This window comes from Gracilinanus agilis, chromosome 5 (assembly GCF_016433145.1).
Source record: "Gracilinanus agilis isolate LMUSP501 chromosome 5, AgileGrace, whole genome shotgun sequence".
NCBI classification, from domain to species: Eukaryota; Metazoa; Chordata; class Mammalia; order Didelphimorphia; family Didelphidae; genus Gracilinanus; species Gracilinanus agilis.
Window position 1 is genome coordinate 59557927 of NC_058134.1, and position 12574 is coordinate 59570500.

The 12574-nt window shown below is 36.6% G+C and overlaps 1 protein-coding gene across 1 annotated transcript in view; it reads left to right on the forward strand.

Moving 5' to 3' along the window:
* The window catches only part of MALRD1 (MAM and LDL receptor class A domain containing 1), an 892965-nt gene that overhangs the window by 36842 nt on the left and 843549 nt on the right, over positions 1–12574 (forward strand). Inside the window, 1 exon segment of the mRNA XM_044678926.1 lies at positions 10659–10755. Coding sequence (XP_044534861.1) covers positions 10659–10755 — 97 coding nt within the window.

A 12574-nucleotide genomic window follows, 5' to 3' on the forward strand; every position in this document is an offset into this window, starting at 1 on the left:
AATGTGTAAAGTGAGATATAAAGACTCCCTTGACAACTTAGGTAAAGGAGCTGAGGCAGCTATGAGATATTCTCTGAATTCCACAAGTCTTAAGAATTTACTTGGGATCAATTAGAATATTGTATTTCCCTCCTAGATTACCTTTTCTGTCCCCCTTTCCCTCTCTCTCTCTCTCTCTCTCTCTCTCTCTCTCTCTCTCTCTCTCTCTCTCTTTCTCTCTCTCTCTCTCTCTCTGTGTGTCTCTGTCTCTTTTTGTCTTTCTGTCTTTCTTTCTCTCTGTGTCTCTCTCCCTTTCTCCCTGACTCTCTCCTTTTTTCCCTTTCCCCCTTCTTCCTCCTCTTTTACAGCACTCACACTCTCTCACACACACAGAGGGGCATGGTCTATAAGTATATCTATATCATTGGGATTTGGGGGGACACTCTGGATAAAATAAAAACCCTACCTTTTATAGTTTTTTCTTTTTACCCTTTGGTAGCCCTTCCTGCATGAGGGGTGGCTTCAAAATGCAAAGACAAGACAGTAATTAAATGCGCATAGTGGCTAAAAATATCTCCCTGGGCTGAACTCCAAAATATGCCATTTCAAGTGTCAGTCTCTGGAGCTGAGATAGTGGGACAGTTCACTGGAGGGCTTTAAAATGCTGTGGTAGCTTTGGGAAAGCAGATGCATGTATATTAATCTCTGCCTCCCTCAATACTTTATTGCTGATGTAAAAATAGTTCTTCTATCTTAAAGGGTTCCTAAAAATCAGGAGTCCATATCACTCCCTAGGGCCTCTTTAGCTGCTCAAATCTTCTGGACTGCAGGTATGCCATAGTTCTAGTCTCTTGGCAAGTGAGCAGATGTTTCTTCCTTTGTTTGACTGCTCGGCTGCAGGGCTATGCTGGACTGGTAACATAGGCTTGCCCAGGTTAGAGGATATTGTTCCTAAAAAGCTTTTGAGGGAGTCTTCTTGCAGGAATGCACTGATTCAACTATTTCCACATATTACCTTCCACCTCATTAATCTTTAAGCCTGCAGAGCACTCAGTCCTCCTTGACATCTTCTCTACCTGGTCTTCAGATTGTTTCAACCCCTTTTGTTTTTAGAAATCTTAAGAAGAGAGATTTCTGTTCCAGTTCAAGGCTCTGGATTATCACAGATGAGAAAAAACTGCCAGCTCTTTCTCTTTCCATGTGCCTTCATTTCTACAATATCATATGAAATGGAATGGAAATACATTTCATTTAGTATGTACTATGTGCCAAGCACCAGGGATAGGCATAGAAAAGCAATACAGCCACTGTTCTCAAAGCACTCACTATAATTGAGGGAAACAACACTTAAAAGAAGTCTTAGTTCATGGCAGATGGAAAGGCCAGATGACACTTAATATAAAAGGAAAGCATCGAGTCAGATGGCAAAAACCATAAGAAGCAATGGCGGGGCATATGGGCATCTAGTAGCTGGTAGGAACTGGGCAAATGGGGCAACAGGGTTATGGTTGGGGAAGGGAATGACCGATGGATCTCTGCCATCTTCTCTGGTGTTTCTGGTCCTGTTGTTTAGGTATCCATTGGCAGGTTGAAGTGGATAAGTGGGAGATCTCATCTTCCCCTTGGGGTATCCAAGGATGGTGCAGGTAGTGGTCAGGTAACAGCATGAATGTGCCAAACTGGGACCACAGCTTCGAGAGTTCTCCTCTTTCTTTTTTTTTTAACCCTTATCTTCCAACTTAGAATCAGTACTGTATATCGGTCCCAAGATGGTAAAGTGTATATTGGTTCCAAGCGGTAAAGTCTCAATGGAGGTTAAATGACTTCCTCAGGGACACACAACTAGGAAGTGTTCAAGGCCAGATTTGAACCCTGGACCTATTGTCTCTAAGTCTAGCAGGCTGTCAATCCATTGAGAAGCCTATCTGTCCCCATCTTTCCAATGTAGCATCTATTAAAAGTGCTTATTATATGTCAGGCAAAGCACTAATTATTGGGGATGTAAAAAATGAAAAATGAAACAGTCCTTGTCCTTAGGGAGCTTACATTACATATGAATAGGAAAGACACATGTACTGCATCTATATATACAAATATAGACAGAATAATTAAATTATGTAGCAGGGCTAACAGCTGGTGGTAGGAGGAGCAAGAAGATCAAAAAAGACTACATGTAGAAAAGACAACTAAATAATTTTTGAAAGTAACCAGGGATTTGTCCAGTCCTTAGACTTATTTAGAAATGATGCTCAAATAATAAAGTGTTGTCTTTTTTTAGAGTTGATATTCTTCTCTTGGAGTTTATGAACTTCTTTTAAAAATATTTTGGAGACACTATTTCAATGTGACTGGTTCCTTTTGTAATCCTAAGTATTTAAAAAAAAACCTTATATTTAAAGGCATCATTCTGAGGAGGGATCCACAAGTTTTACTAGACTGAAAAAGGAGTCCATGACATTAAAAAAGGCTCTCTTTTTGAGGCTTTCATTTGGGAAATTGTTTATTGAGAAGCAAAATTGCTTATTATCATTATCAAGAAATGCCTTTCCCATTAAGTTAGCACAATGAATGTGTGTGAATCACATACCATATGCTAGGTATCTAGGGAACAGCCTAGGGACTGGACTTCATTTGTTTACAGACATTGATCAAAACAAAAGTCAAAGTCCCTAAACTCTCTTCTTCAAAGGGTCAGTTAATGTCATTTGAGTATTAACAAATGCCTACAATCCCTCCTTTTCCCTTTCCTCCCTTCCATCTATATACACACATATATATTTAAACATGTGTATATATATATATGCATATATATACTTATATATGCATATATATATAAAGTTTTAGCCATAAACTCTTGATTTTACTTTTGTCCTGAAGTAAAATTAAAGAAACTAAAAATAAATTATGGGAGCCACAGAGCAGAAACTGACCTCAACAGTCAAAGTGTACCCTGCCTGGAGACAGGGTTATAGATTATTTAGTGAATGCATTGCTTTGGTGTAAAAATTAATATTTTTACTAGATAAATTGCTGAATATGATTTCATAGGTGAAATATTTTGACTGTTAAGCAAAGTAAGCAGAATTGATGTCTGAATTTTAAAGAGATATTGAAAGAATGTATTGATTTGCTATTATCCACCTGGCATTTCTTAAAAATGCTTTTTAATGTAAGAAGTTTCTCTGTAATATTTTATTTGTGAAGAATATGATTGATCAATAGGGAAATTAGAAAAAAACAAGGCAAGAGTTATAGCATCAGAATAAAAACTCCTTCCGCTAGCTTGGATATTTTCCTTATTTGTCACAAAGATGGAAAAACAAATATTATTTACATCATGATGATCTTATTCATGCATAGATCACCTTAGATGTCACCTGAGACCTTCTGTATTCATGTCATTTCCCCAATATACTGATCTTACCCTGTTTTACTTACCATCAGTTCCTTGCAACTAATTTTCTGATTTCATGAGGTGGATCTTGGACAAGAAAGTTAACTTATCTGAGCCTCAGTTTTCTCAAATATAAAATGAAGGAGTTGGATTAAATGTATTCTTAAAATCTCATCAGTTCTAAAGAGCTTTGATTATCTTCTTTACTAACTTGTCTTTCAGTTGGACTAAAAAAAAAAGATTATTGGGTACCTTCAATAACCCTTCAGTAGTACTCTGTTAGTGATATTATGTATAGAAAAAGGTAAAAGACACAATTCTTGTCTTTTAACAGTTTATCACTTAACTGGGGAGATAAGACAATCAAAATGTTAAATATCAAGTCAATTTGAATATCAAACTAAGCCCTTTGAATATTTTCCTACCTACCCTTTTCCTAGGGAGTTATTGAGGACTTGGGGTGTGTGTGTGGAATGACATGCTAAGAGAAGTGTTTTGGGAATTTTAATCTGGCGATGGGATACAGGATGACTTTGCAGGGAGACTAGCTAGTCAATTTCTGTGATATTCCAGGTGTGAGATGTCTCAAGTACCTTTAGTGACAAGGGAGTTAGAAAGGAAGGGATTTGAGAGGCAGAAAGCATTAAGAGAAATTAATGATCACTTGGACATAGGAGTGAAGAGGAAAGAAGCATCTGAAGTTTTGTGCCCAGATGACAGAATTATGATGATTTTGGTAGAATATAGAGAAATCAACAGGGAGATCCAGTTTTAGAGGATAAATGCAAAAGTTTTCTTTTAGAAATATTAAATATGAGGAGATGGTATGACATTAAGAAAATTAAAAAAGAAACATCTTCCCATATATCTCCCTTAATTCCATTGTCTTCTGCACCCCAGACTCCCTATTCTTAATGATGATAGCTAAGATTCTAAAATCATTATTATAGATGGTCCTGAAAGTCCAGAGAATGTTTGAATTCTTTGAGAAAGATTTACTCTTTGTTCAGTAAAAACTAGAACATAATGGCCTGGACAATCCTTCAAGAAGCATACAAATTTAATCTGGAGAGAAGGCTTTTTGCAATCTTCTCCAATAGCACTATTTCATGTAATGACTTGAATCCTATTTGTTAAAATTGTTATAAAAACAGTTCTGCCAGAATCACATTTTTCAGTTCTTCTCCACCATGGTTATTTCCTTTTTTATTAGTTATATAATTGTTCTGTCCAGTGTCAACAGAACAAAGACTTTCTTGTAAAGCATATACTTGTAAGGTTCTGGGTAATTTGCTGTATAGTTCTCAGTCTACTGGATTTTGAAAAGCATGTCAGAAAACAGTTGGCTTATTTTGAAATGGTTTACTCTGGATGGCTAAGCATAAACTAGTAGATTGCTGAATTGCAAAACTGGCCACTATGGCCCACTGGTGGGTTTTAGAGGAAATACCAAATAAACTGTCAATTTCCATATATTTAGCAGAACAGAAAAAGGCAGATTGTGCATGGACTACAGATCCCTGTTAATGTGCAGCCAGCTATATTTTGGCTAGGTGATTGTTAAGATCACTAGGGTGAGCTATACTGACTATTTTTTTTTACATCATCATGGTAACCTGGCCTGGACCATGAATTCCACCATGACTTAACTACATCATGAGTGACTGTAGCATTAGTAATTCATCAATTTACATTGCATATGTCACTGTAGCAAATGCTCAAATATTATCAAAGCATTTTTGTTGTTATTTTTGTTATTCAGTGGTATACACATCTTCCTACCCCCTTTTGGGGTTTTCTTGACAAAGATATTGGAATGATTGGCCATTTTTTTCAGTTCATTTTATAGATGAGGAAAACAAGAATAACAGGATTAAATGCTCAGTCATACAGTTAGTAAATGTCTGAACTCAGGAAGATGGGTCTTCCTGATTCTAAACTTAGTGCTCTATCCACTGCAGCACCTAGTTGTCCCATCAAAGGATTATTTTCAACCATTTCAGGAGTTTGGTTGCATAGTTTCCTTTTGAGTCAGTTTAATCATGCCAGGGTTCTTTATTTTTTTAATTGACTTCTGCCTGGTCTTTGCATGTCAAATAAATGGGACATAGTATAGCTGCTCTGTTTTAGTCACTTTAACAATCAAATACTACACTTATGGATTTTGCCAAGGTGTCACGGGCAGACACTGGTCTTGTCTGAAGACATAAACAGGAGGTCTAAGACAAGGTTAGAATTATGTCAGGAGTTAGGTGTAGAACAAGGCAGATTCTGGATATTAAAATATCAGCAATTAAAATTAACCCTAAGAAAGATCAGAAGTCAGGTGAATATTCAAAAGTCAGGAACAACTATTCAGGGAAATTTTGAAAAAGAATGGTCAGTTGAGGAAGGAAGGAATAAACATAAATGAGTTCCATTTTAAACATAATTTGAGGACTTCATGGCAAATGTAGGCAGAAATGTCTTTCAGATGCTTAGTAATGCTAACCTGGAATTCAAGAGAGAAATTAAGCTAGGAAAATATATTTGCAAACTCACAAAATAACCAATAGAGCCAAAATGGTGAAAGAGAAGAAGAGGGCCTAAAGTTTCAGTGACTTGCCCAAGATTACACTGTATAATAAGGAGCAAAGCAGAGATTCAAACTGAAGTTCTTTGTCTCCAAATCCAGTATTTGTTGTCCCTAGGGCTTAGGAAATTTAATCTAGTCATATTTTGAACTGCTACCTTGGATCTGAGTTTTCTTGATTGAATGCAGATTTGCTTAGTCCACTCTAGATTGCTTCCTTCAGACAAAACAGGACTCTGTTTCACTTCACCTCCAGCTTTTCACCCATGCCATCTTGCCATTTGACCTACCACCTACATAACCCCTCTCTTCCTCCTTTACAATGCCTTTATTGTGGGCATTGTAATTAAATCAATAATGCTATTTTTTTTGGAAAGGATATACCCACTGACATCCTTGTGACCATCTAACCACCATTCTCTAACCTCCTGTCTCATATGTATTGTTTCTACTTATTGGAATGTACATGCTAAAAATGGTAGTAAGGACTGCTCTGCTTTTTGAATTCATATTCCTAGCATTTTAGCACAGTATCTATCACATTGTGAATGTTTAGTAGCTTCTTGAAGTCACAGGCAAGAACTGGGTGACAGATAAACACCAAAGAAGGTCAACAACTCTGGAAAGAGCTCAGCAAGCCCTCATGCCAGAGGTACTAGGCTCTCACCTGTGGTTCCAAGAACCTGTAGTATGTGCAGTAGCCGTATTATCTTTGAGGAGAGCTAACCCAGTCTGTCTGTGAGTTAGGGGGATGCCTACCCCAGGTATACGAAGACTTCCCCAGGTGGAAGAAGAGAAGAAAAATGTGTTCCAACAGTCACAAAGACAGTGGGAGCAGAGACTATAGAGTGCTTAGAGCTTGTTTTGACATCAAAGAAGCTAAAGTCTACTACTATATCTTGAGCCATCACCAGTTATCTTGTCTTTTGTCTAGGCATAGGACTTCAGTGACTCTGAGAAAGAGGGAGCTAGGTGGATGACTGTGTAACACTGCTTCACTTAAATCCAGTTTACACACGAGTCAAAAAATATCACCCATAAAAATCATTTTAGTTCTCTTAGAGTACGAAGGACAACAACCTGCCAAGTATTTAATAAATGGTTTTCCATTCATCATTTCTATGGGACATCATGTAAGGACTTTTCTTCTTGTACTCTTTCTTTTTATCATAATCATAGAAACCTTGCTAGGCTCTGAGTATGGTACATTCCTAATCACCCCCTTGCTTAACCCCTTTTCATGTCCTATCAAAAGGAGGAGTTGTTGGCATACTATCAACCTTGCCTCCTCCTGGATATTATCCTCTTTGCTTCCATGGTGCTGTTCTTTCAGTTTTCTTCCTGCTTACTTCTTATGGGTTCTAAATCTTCTTCCATCCCCTAAGCATAGAATTCTCTTCAGGATCTATTTGGAGTTCTCTCCTGTTATTTCTCTATAGTCCCTCTGTTGGTGACTAAGAAGTTCCTGTGGCTTAAATGATCATGTCTATATTAAAAACTCCCAAATTTATATTTTCTCCTGAAGCCCAGCCCAGCCAGCATCACCAGGCATTTCTTGGACACTATTCTCAGTGTTTCTCATAAGCTCTTCCAACTCAGTATATCTAGATATACTTGATATATAAAGTCACCCCTTTTCTTTTGAACTTTCCTGCTCTAGTTACACTATCTTTCTAGTTACCAAGGTATTTTTTGACTCTTCCCTCTTCCTCTCCTCCCCTCCCTTCATTATATCCCCTTAGCTGAATATCTTACCATATCTACTTCTACAATATCTCACATATACCTCACAAAAACATAACCATAGTTCAAGTGCTTATCACCTCTTATCTAAAGTAATAACCTCCAAAATATGTTTCTTTGATTCCCTTCTCCTTCCTTTCCTAATCATCAACCACACAGCTGCCAAAACAATTTCATGCATATTATTTCCCTGTTCAAAAACTTTTGCTGGTTCCCTATTGACCCTAATACAGACTTCTCAGCATGTGATTTGAAGTTTTGCACAATCTGGTCCCAACCTAAGTTTTCAAAATTATTTGACATTATTATTTTTAAATAATATTTTATTTTCTCCTAATTATGCATATAGACAATTTTAAACATTACCTTTTAAAATCTTTGAATTCTAAATTCTCTATTTCTCTTCCTTCTTCCTTGCCCCTGTCCCTGAGTTGGTAAGCAATCTGATATAGATTTTAGATCATCTTTTGCCTTCTTTGCTTTTCAAGCTAGTCAATTCTGGCTTTTAATACATTATTTCCTTGTTTTAGTTCATGTATTTCCTTTTTCAAATTGTCTTCAGCCTCTATTGATTGCTTTTTGAGTTCCTGAAGTTCTTGAGTTAATTTAATTTTGAGATCTTCCAAAGCCTGTGTCCAATTCATTGGAGCTTCCTCTTCTTCTATTTCATTTGCTCTCTTTTCACTTCCTGGAAAGAAGCTGTCAATTGTAATTTCTTTTCTCTTTTTCTGTTGTTTACTCATATTTTTTCCTTCTCTGATCTGCCAATTTATTCATGGATTTAATGAATTTTGATGAAAGATCTTCCCCCAGCTGGCAATGGAGGTTTGTAGTTATATTCTCTGCAGTCTATAGGGGAGGGGTGTTGGAGTTCCCTGTCCAATTGATGGGATTAAGCCTGGACTGGATTAGTCTGTATAGTTTAATGTGCCCTGAGGCTAAACCCTAGAGAGAAAAAAAAAGAAGTGGGGGAACAAGATGGAGTGTTTTTGCTGAGCTGTCCAGCAATAGGGTCCCCCTCCTCTGTCCTGCTGTTTGAGTTGGTTTTCTTTCCTCTTGAAGCCCATTGTTCTCTATCTCAGTGTGGTAAAGCCAGGTGATCTGAGGTTTGGCTCCATCTAAGCTGCTATCTTCCCAGCATTTTTGCTGTCTTTCTCTGGCTTTCTCCTCCAGCCATGTCCCGGGTGCCTGCATTCAACTCCCCGAGTCCAGCACCAGCAAGGCCCTCTCTACAGGCTGGTGCACCCATCTGCCCAGAGATTTCAAGGGCCGCTGGAGACTCCACACAGTGTGTGTGGGAGGGGTCCTGGGATTCCCCTTCTATACCCTCAGACCTGACAGTTCAAGAGTTCAAGCCTTTTTCATGGTTACCTCTTTAGCTGTTCAGCAGTAGGATCCCCTTGCTCTGTCCTGTTGTTAGATTTGGTCTTCTTTCTTCTCAAAGCCCATTGTTTTCTATCTTGGTGTGGAGGTTTTAAGATTTGTTCCATCTAAGTCTCCATCTTCCAGAATTTTTTGATATAGATTTTACAGATATATAGATATAGATATGCAGTCGTGTAAAACATTTTGCCACATTAGTCATTTTGTGGAAGAGACCTTGAACACTAACACTAACAAAACAAAACGAAATGAAGAATGTGAAATATAGTATGCTTTGATCTGCATTCAGACTCCAATCAGTTCTTTCTTTGGAAGAGGAGATTTTTCATCATGAGTCTTTTAAGATTGTCAAGAATAGCTAAATCTTTCACAGTTGTTCATTATCAGCATTGCAGTTACTATGTACAATGTTCTCCTGGTTCTACTTGCTTTATTTTGAATTAGTTCATGTAAGTCTTTCCAGGTTTTTCTGAAATCCTCCTGATCATCATTTCTGTTATTTGACATTATGATGTACACTATGCTCTAATCAAACTGGCTTAACTCCTCTTCCCTGAAATTAGCATCTTATCTTCTGGTTTCATGTTTGTACAGAGACTGTCCTTTATGCCTAGAGTGGACTATCTTTTCACCTTTTCCTTCAGAATCATTAGCTTCTCAGAAACTATTTCCATTGCAAAGTAATTCAGGTTCCTACTTGTTAGAGTGCTCCCTCTCCTCTCTTTTCTTGCATTCATTTGCCTGGTTACATGCTCCAACAGCGGAATATAAGTTTTTTGGATCAAGGCCTTTAATAAAAAATCTTTAGGACAGTATTTTATACATAGTATGTGCTTAATTAATGTTTATTGAATCAAGTAGAATGGAGTCAATCCCAGAATGTAGCTGGCTTATGTAGTATGGTGAAGGGCAGTATACACAAATCAATGATAATAACAACAGCATATTGCTAGTATTTATATGGTAATTTAAGGTTTGCCTTTTTGTAATTTTTTTTCATTTGAGAATCACAGCAAACCTTGTAAGGTAGGTACTTTTATTATTCTTATTTTATAGATAAGCAAAGTGAGGCAAGTAGAGATTAAGTGATTTAATCAGTTGGTATCTGAGACCAGATATGAATTTGTTTCCCTAATTCCAGTATGCTACTTAACTTAGTAAGGTAGCTAAACTACACACTTTACTTAGAAGCTGAGTCGTTTTAAAGTGATAAACCGATTCATTTGATTAGAGTGAGGCATCTACTCAAAGGAGATATGGTAAAGATTGATTGGTATTATTTGTGAAGACAGCCAGACATGTCTATTCTGCCATGCTTGTATCCCACTTTGGCCATCTCTAAAGACAGGTGTGGCCTCAGGATGAATATTAGCCTAGATCTAAGCATATCATTGGTAAAACACATGTTTGAGCACACAATGGGTCCTCCATAAAGTCTTATAGAGTTGATGTGGTATGCACTAGCATCTTTTTCTAAATGTATTCCGTATTTCATTCATTCATGTGACACCTTCTTATTGATAACTCATTTTATTCAAGACATTGAGACAATGATATTTCTTTGCCTTCTTCTCTTGATGTACACAGGTTGTTATTCAAGGTCAAAGGTTTTCAACTGATGGAGAGGAAGAAGCTCTAGCAATTGATGATATATCATTCAGTGAAGGATGTCAGCCTGATCTCAGTAAGAGCACATTCTTTCCTATCCTATTGTTATTGCACGAAGGACAGTAAGCACAATGTGACTGACTATTGCTATAATTTTAGAGTGGTTTTTATTTGGGGCTTAAATTTTGGTATGACTTGTTTTTTGATGCTCTAATTCTTTTCTCAAAAGTGTAATTATTTGAGTGTATGAAATAAAGTAAGGAGTTTGAATTTTTATGGTAATTTAAGCATTACAGTTAGTAAAAATTGCTAATCAAGTCTCCCTAAAGGGCCTGGATACCATGTTTCAGTCCTGCATGTAAGGGTGTTGCACAGGGGTGGTATGGATCATGGGAGATGTATGCATCATGGTAGAATTCATGAGAAATGAAACTTAATGGGGAAAAGAAAATGGATGTCTATAAATGCATATATCTGCTTTCCTAGAGAAATATATATTATTCCTTTTAAAGTTTTAGCATTAGGGAAATAATTGGCTATTTTATTATTTATATAATGCTATATCAAATAATTTTAGGCTATTTAGCTTTTCTGACTAAATATATATGGGTTTAAGATCTACATCTGAGTCTGCATTTATATTTATGTAGATATAAGCAGATAGATAGATGGATGGATGGATTAATGAAAAACTACTTGTGAATGCCTATGTTCATTTTTCCTTTCTATAGACTCCATTTTAAGGAAAATCAATAGGTTAACTTCAGGGGTGGGAGTGAAATCAATTAATTTTATGCAACAGTCAATTTAACTTTGTGTAGATAGAGCATCCCATTTGTTGATTCAACTTTTCACTTTGTAATCAGTTATTATAATATTGTTTGGGTAAAATCTAAGAAGGAGGCTTTCCTAGTCATTTACCAGTTCTGTAAAAATGATTAAATACTGCTTTTGGGAATTCTGGATTTATGCCTCAGATATAAAGTCCTTTCAGAGGCAGCTTTTTTCTTTGCTGTGAAGTTCTAAACCAAAGGCTTCCTTCATGAGCCAGGAAGATCAAAACTTAGGCTGGAAATATCATCTGATTGGCATTATTAACTATATTAAGCCAGTGTGAGCTTTTGACTATCAGTAGATAGAGATGACTTTTTACCAAAATACAGCAGAAGAATTGATGATTTCAGCATTAAATGAATGTTGTCTAATGAGACAGAATTTTGAATGACATTTAGTTAAATTAAGTAGGCTTTTAACCGGATCTTTAAAAAAAATAAAAATAAAGAAACATTTTCTTTCAATTTTCAAACAATTTTATAAACAAAGGAGTTGATGAAAATATTTCTTCTAGTAAAGGGGGAAGGGAACTGGAAGGTCATGGCAGGCAAGAGTCCTGAGGGAAAGGATGTAACCCTGGGAACTTTTGAGCTATTCAAAGAGGAAAGGATCCAAGAGATGCAGATGTGTGCAATTGGTGAGCTGACTGAAAATGAAGGGACCTGATGCCCTAAAGTAAATATATTTGTTGATGCTTGAAGCCTTGTTTGGTTAACTAATCTAATTAAGGAGTTAATTTGGATGAATATAACTGGATGCTTATATGACTTTGCCTGCTAAATAGCTACTGGACCTTGGTGAAGGTTTGCATTTTCTTTATACCCTGGATTCATTCTCACCTGGCTCTTCTCAAGAACTACTTGGCCAGTCAATATCAATCAACTTTCTGTTTGTGTAAAATTTTGTTCATTTTTTTCCTCAGTGCTTTAATTGTTTTTCTTTAAATTTCTTTATTTCTTTTTATTTGTTACATTAAAATACCCAATTAATTTCTTCCTTTCCCTCCCCCATTAGAGGAGGCATCCTTTGACAGATATATATATATATATATATATATATAT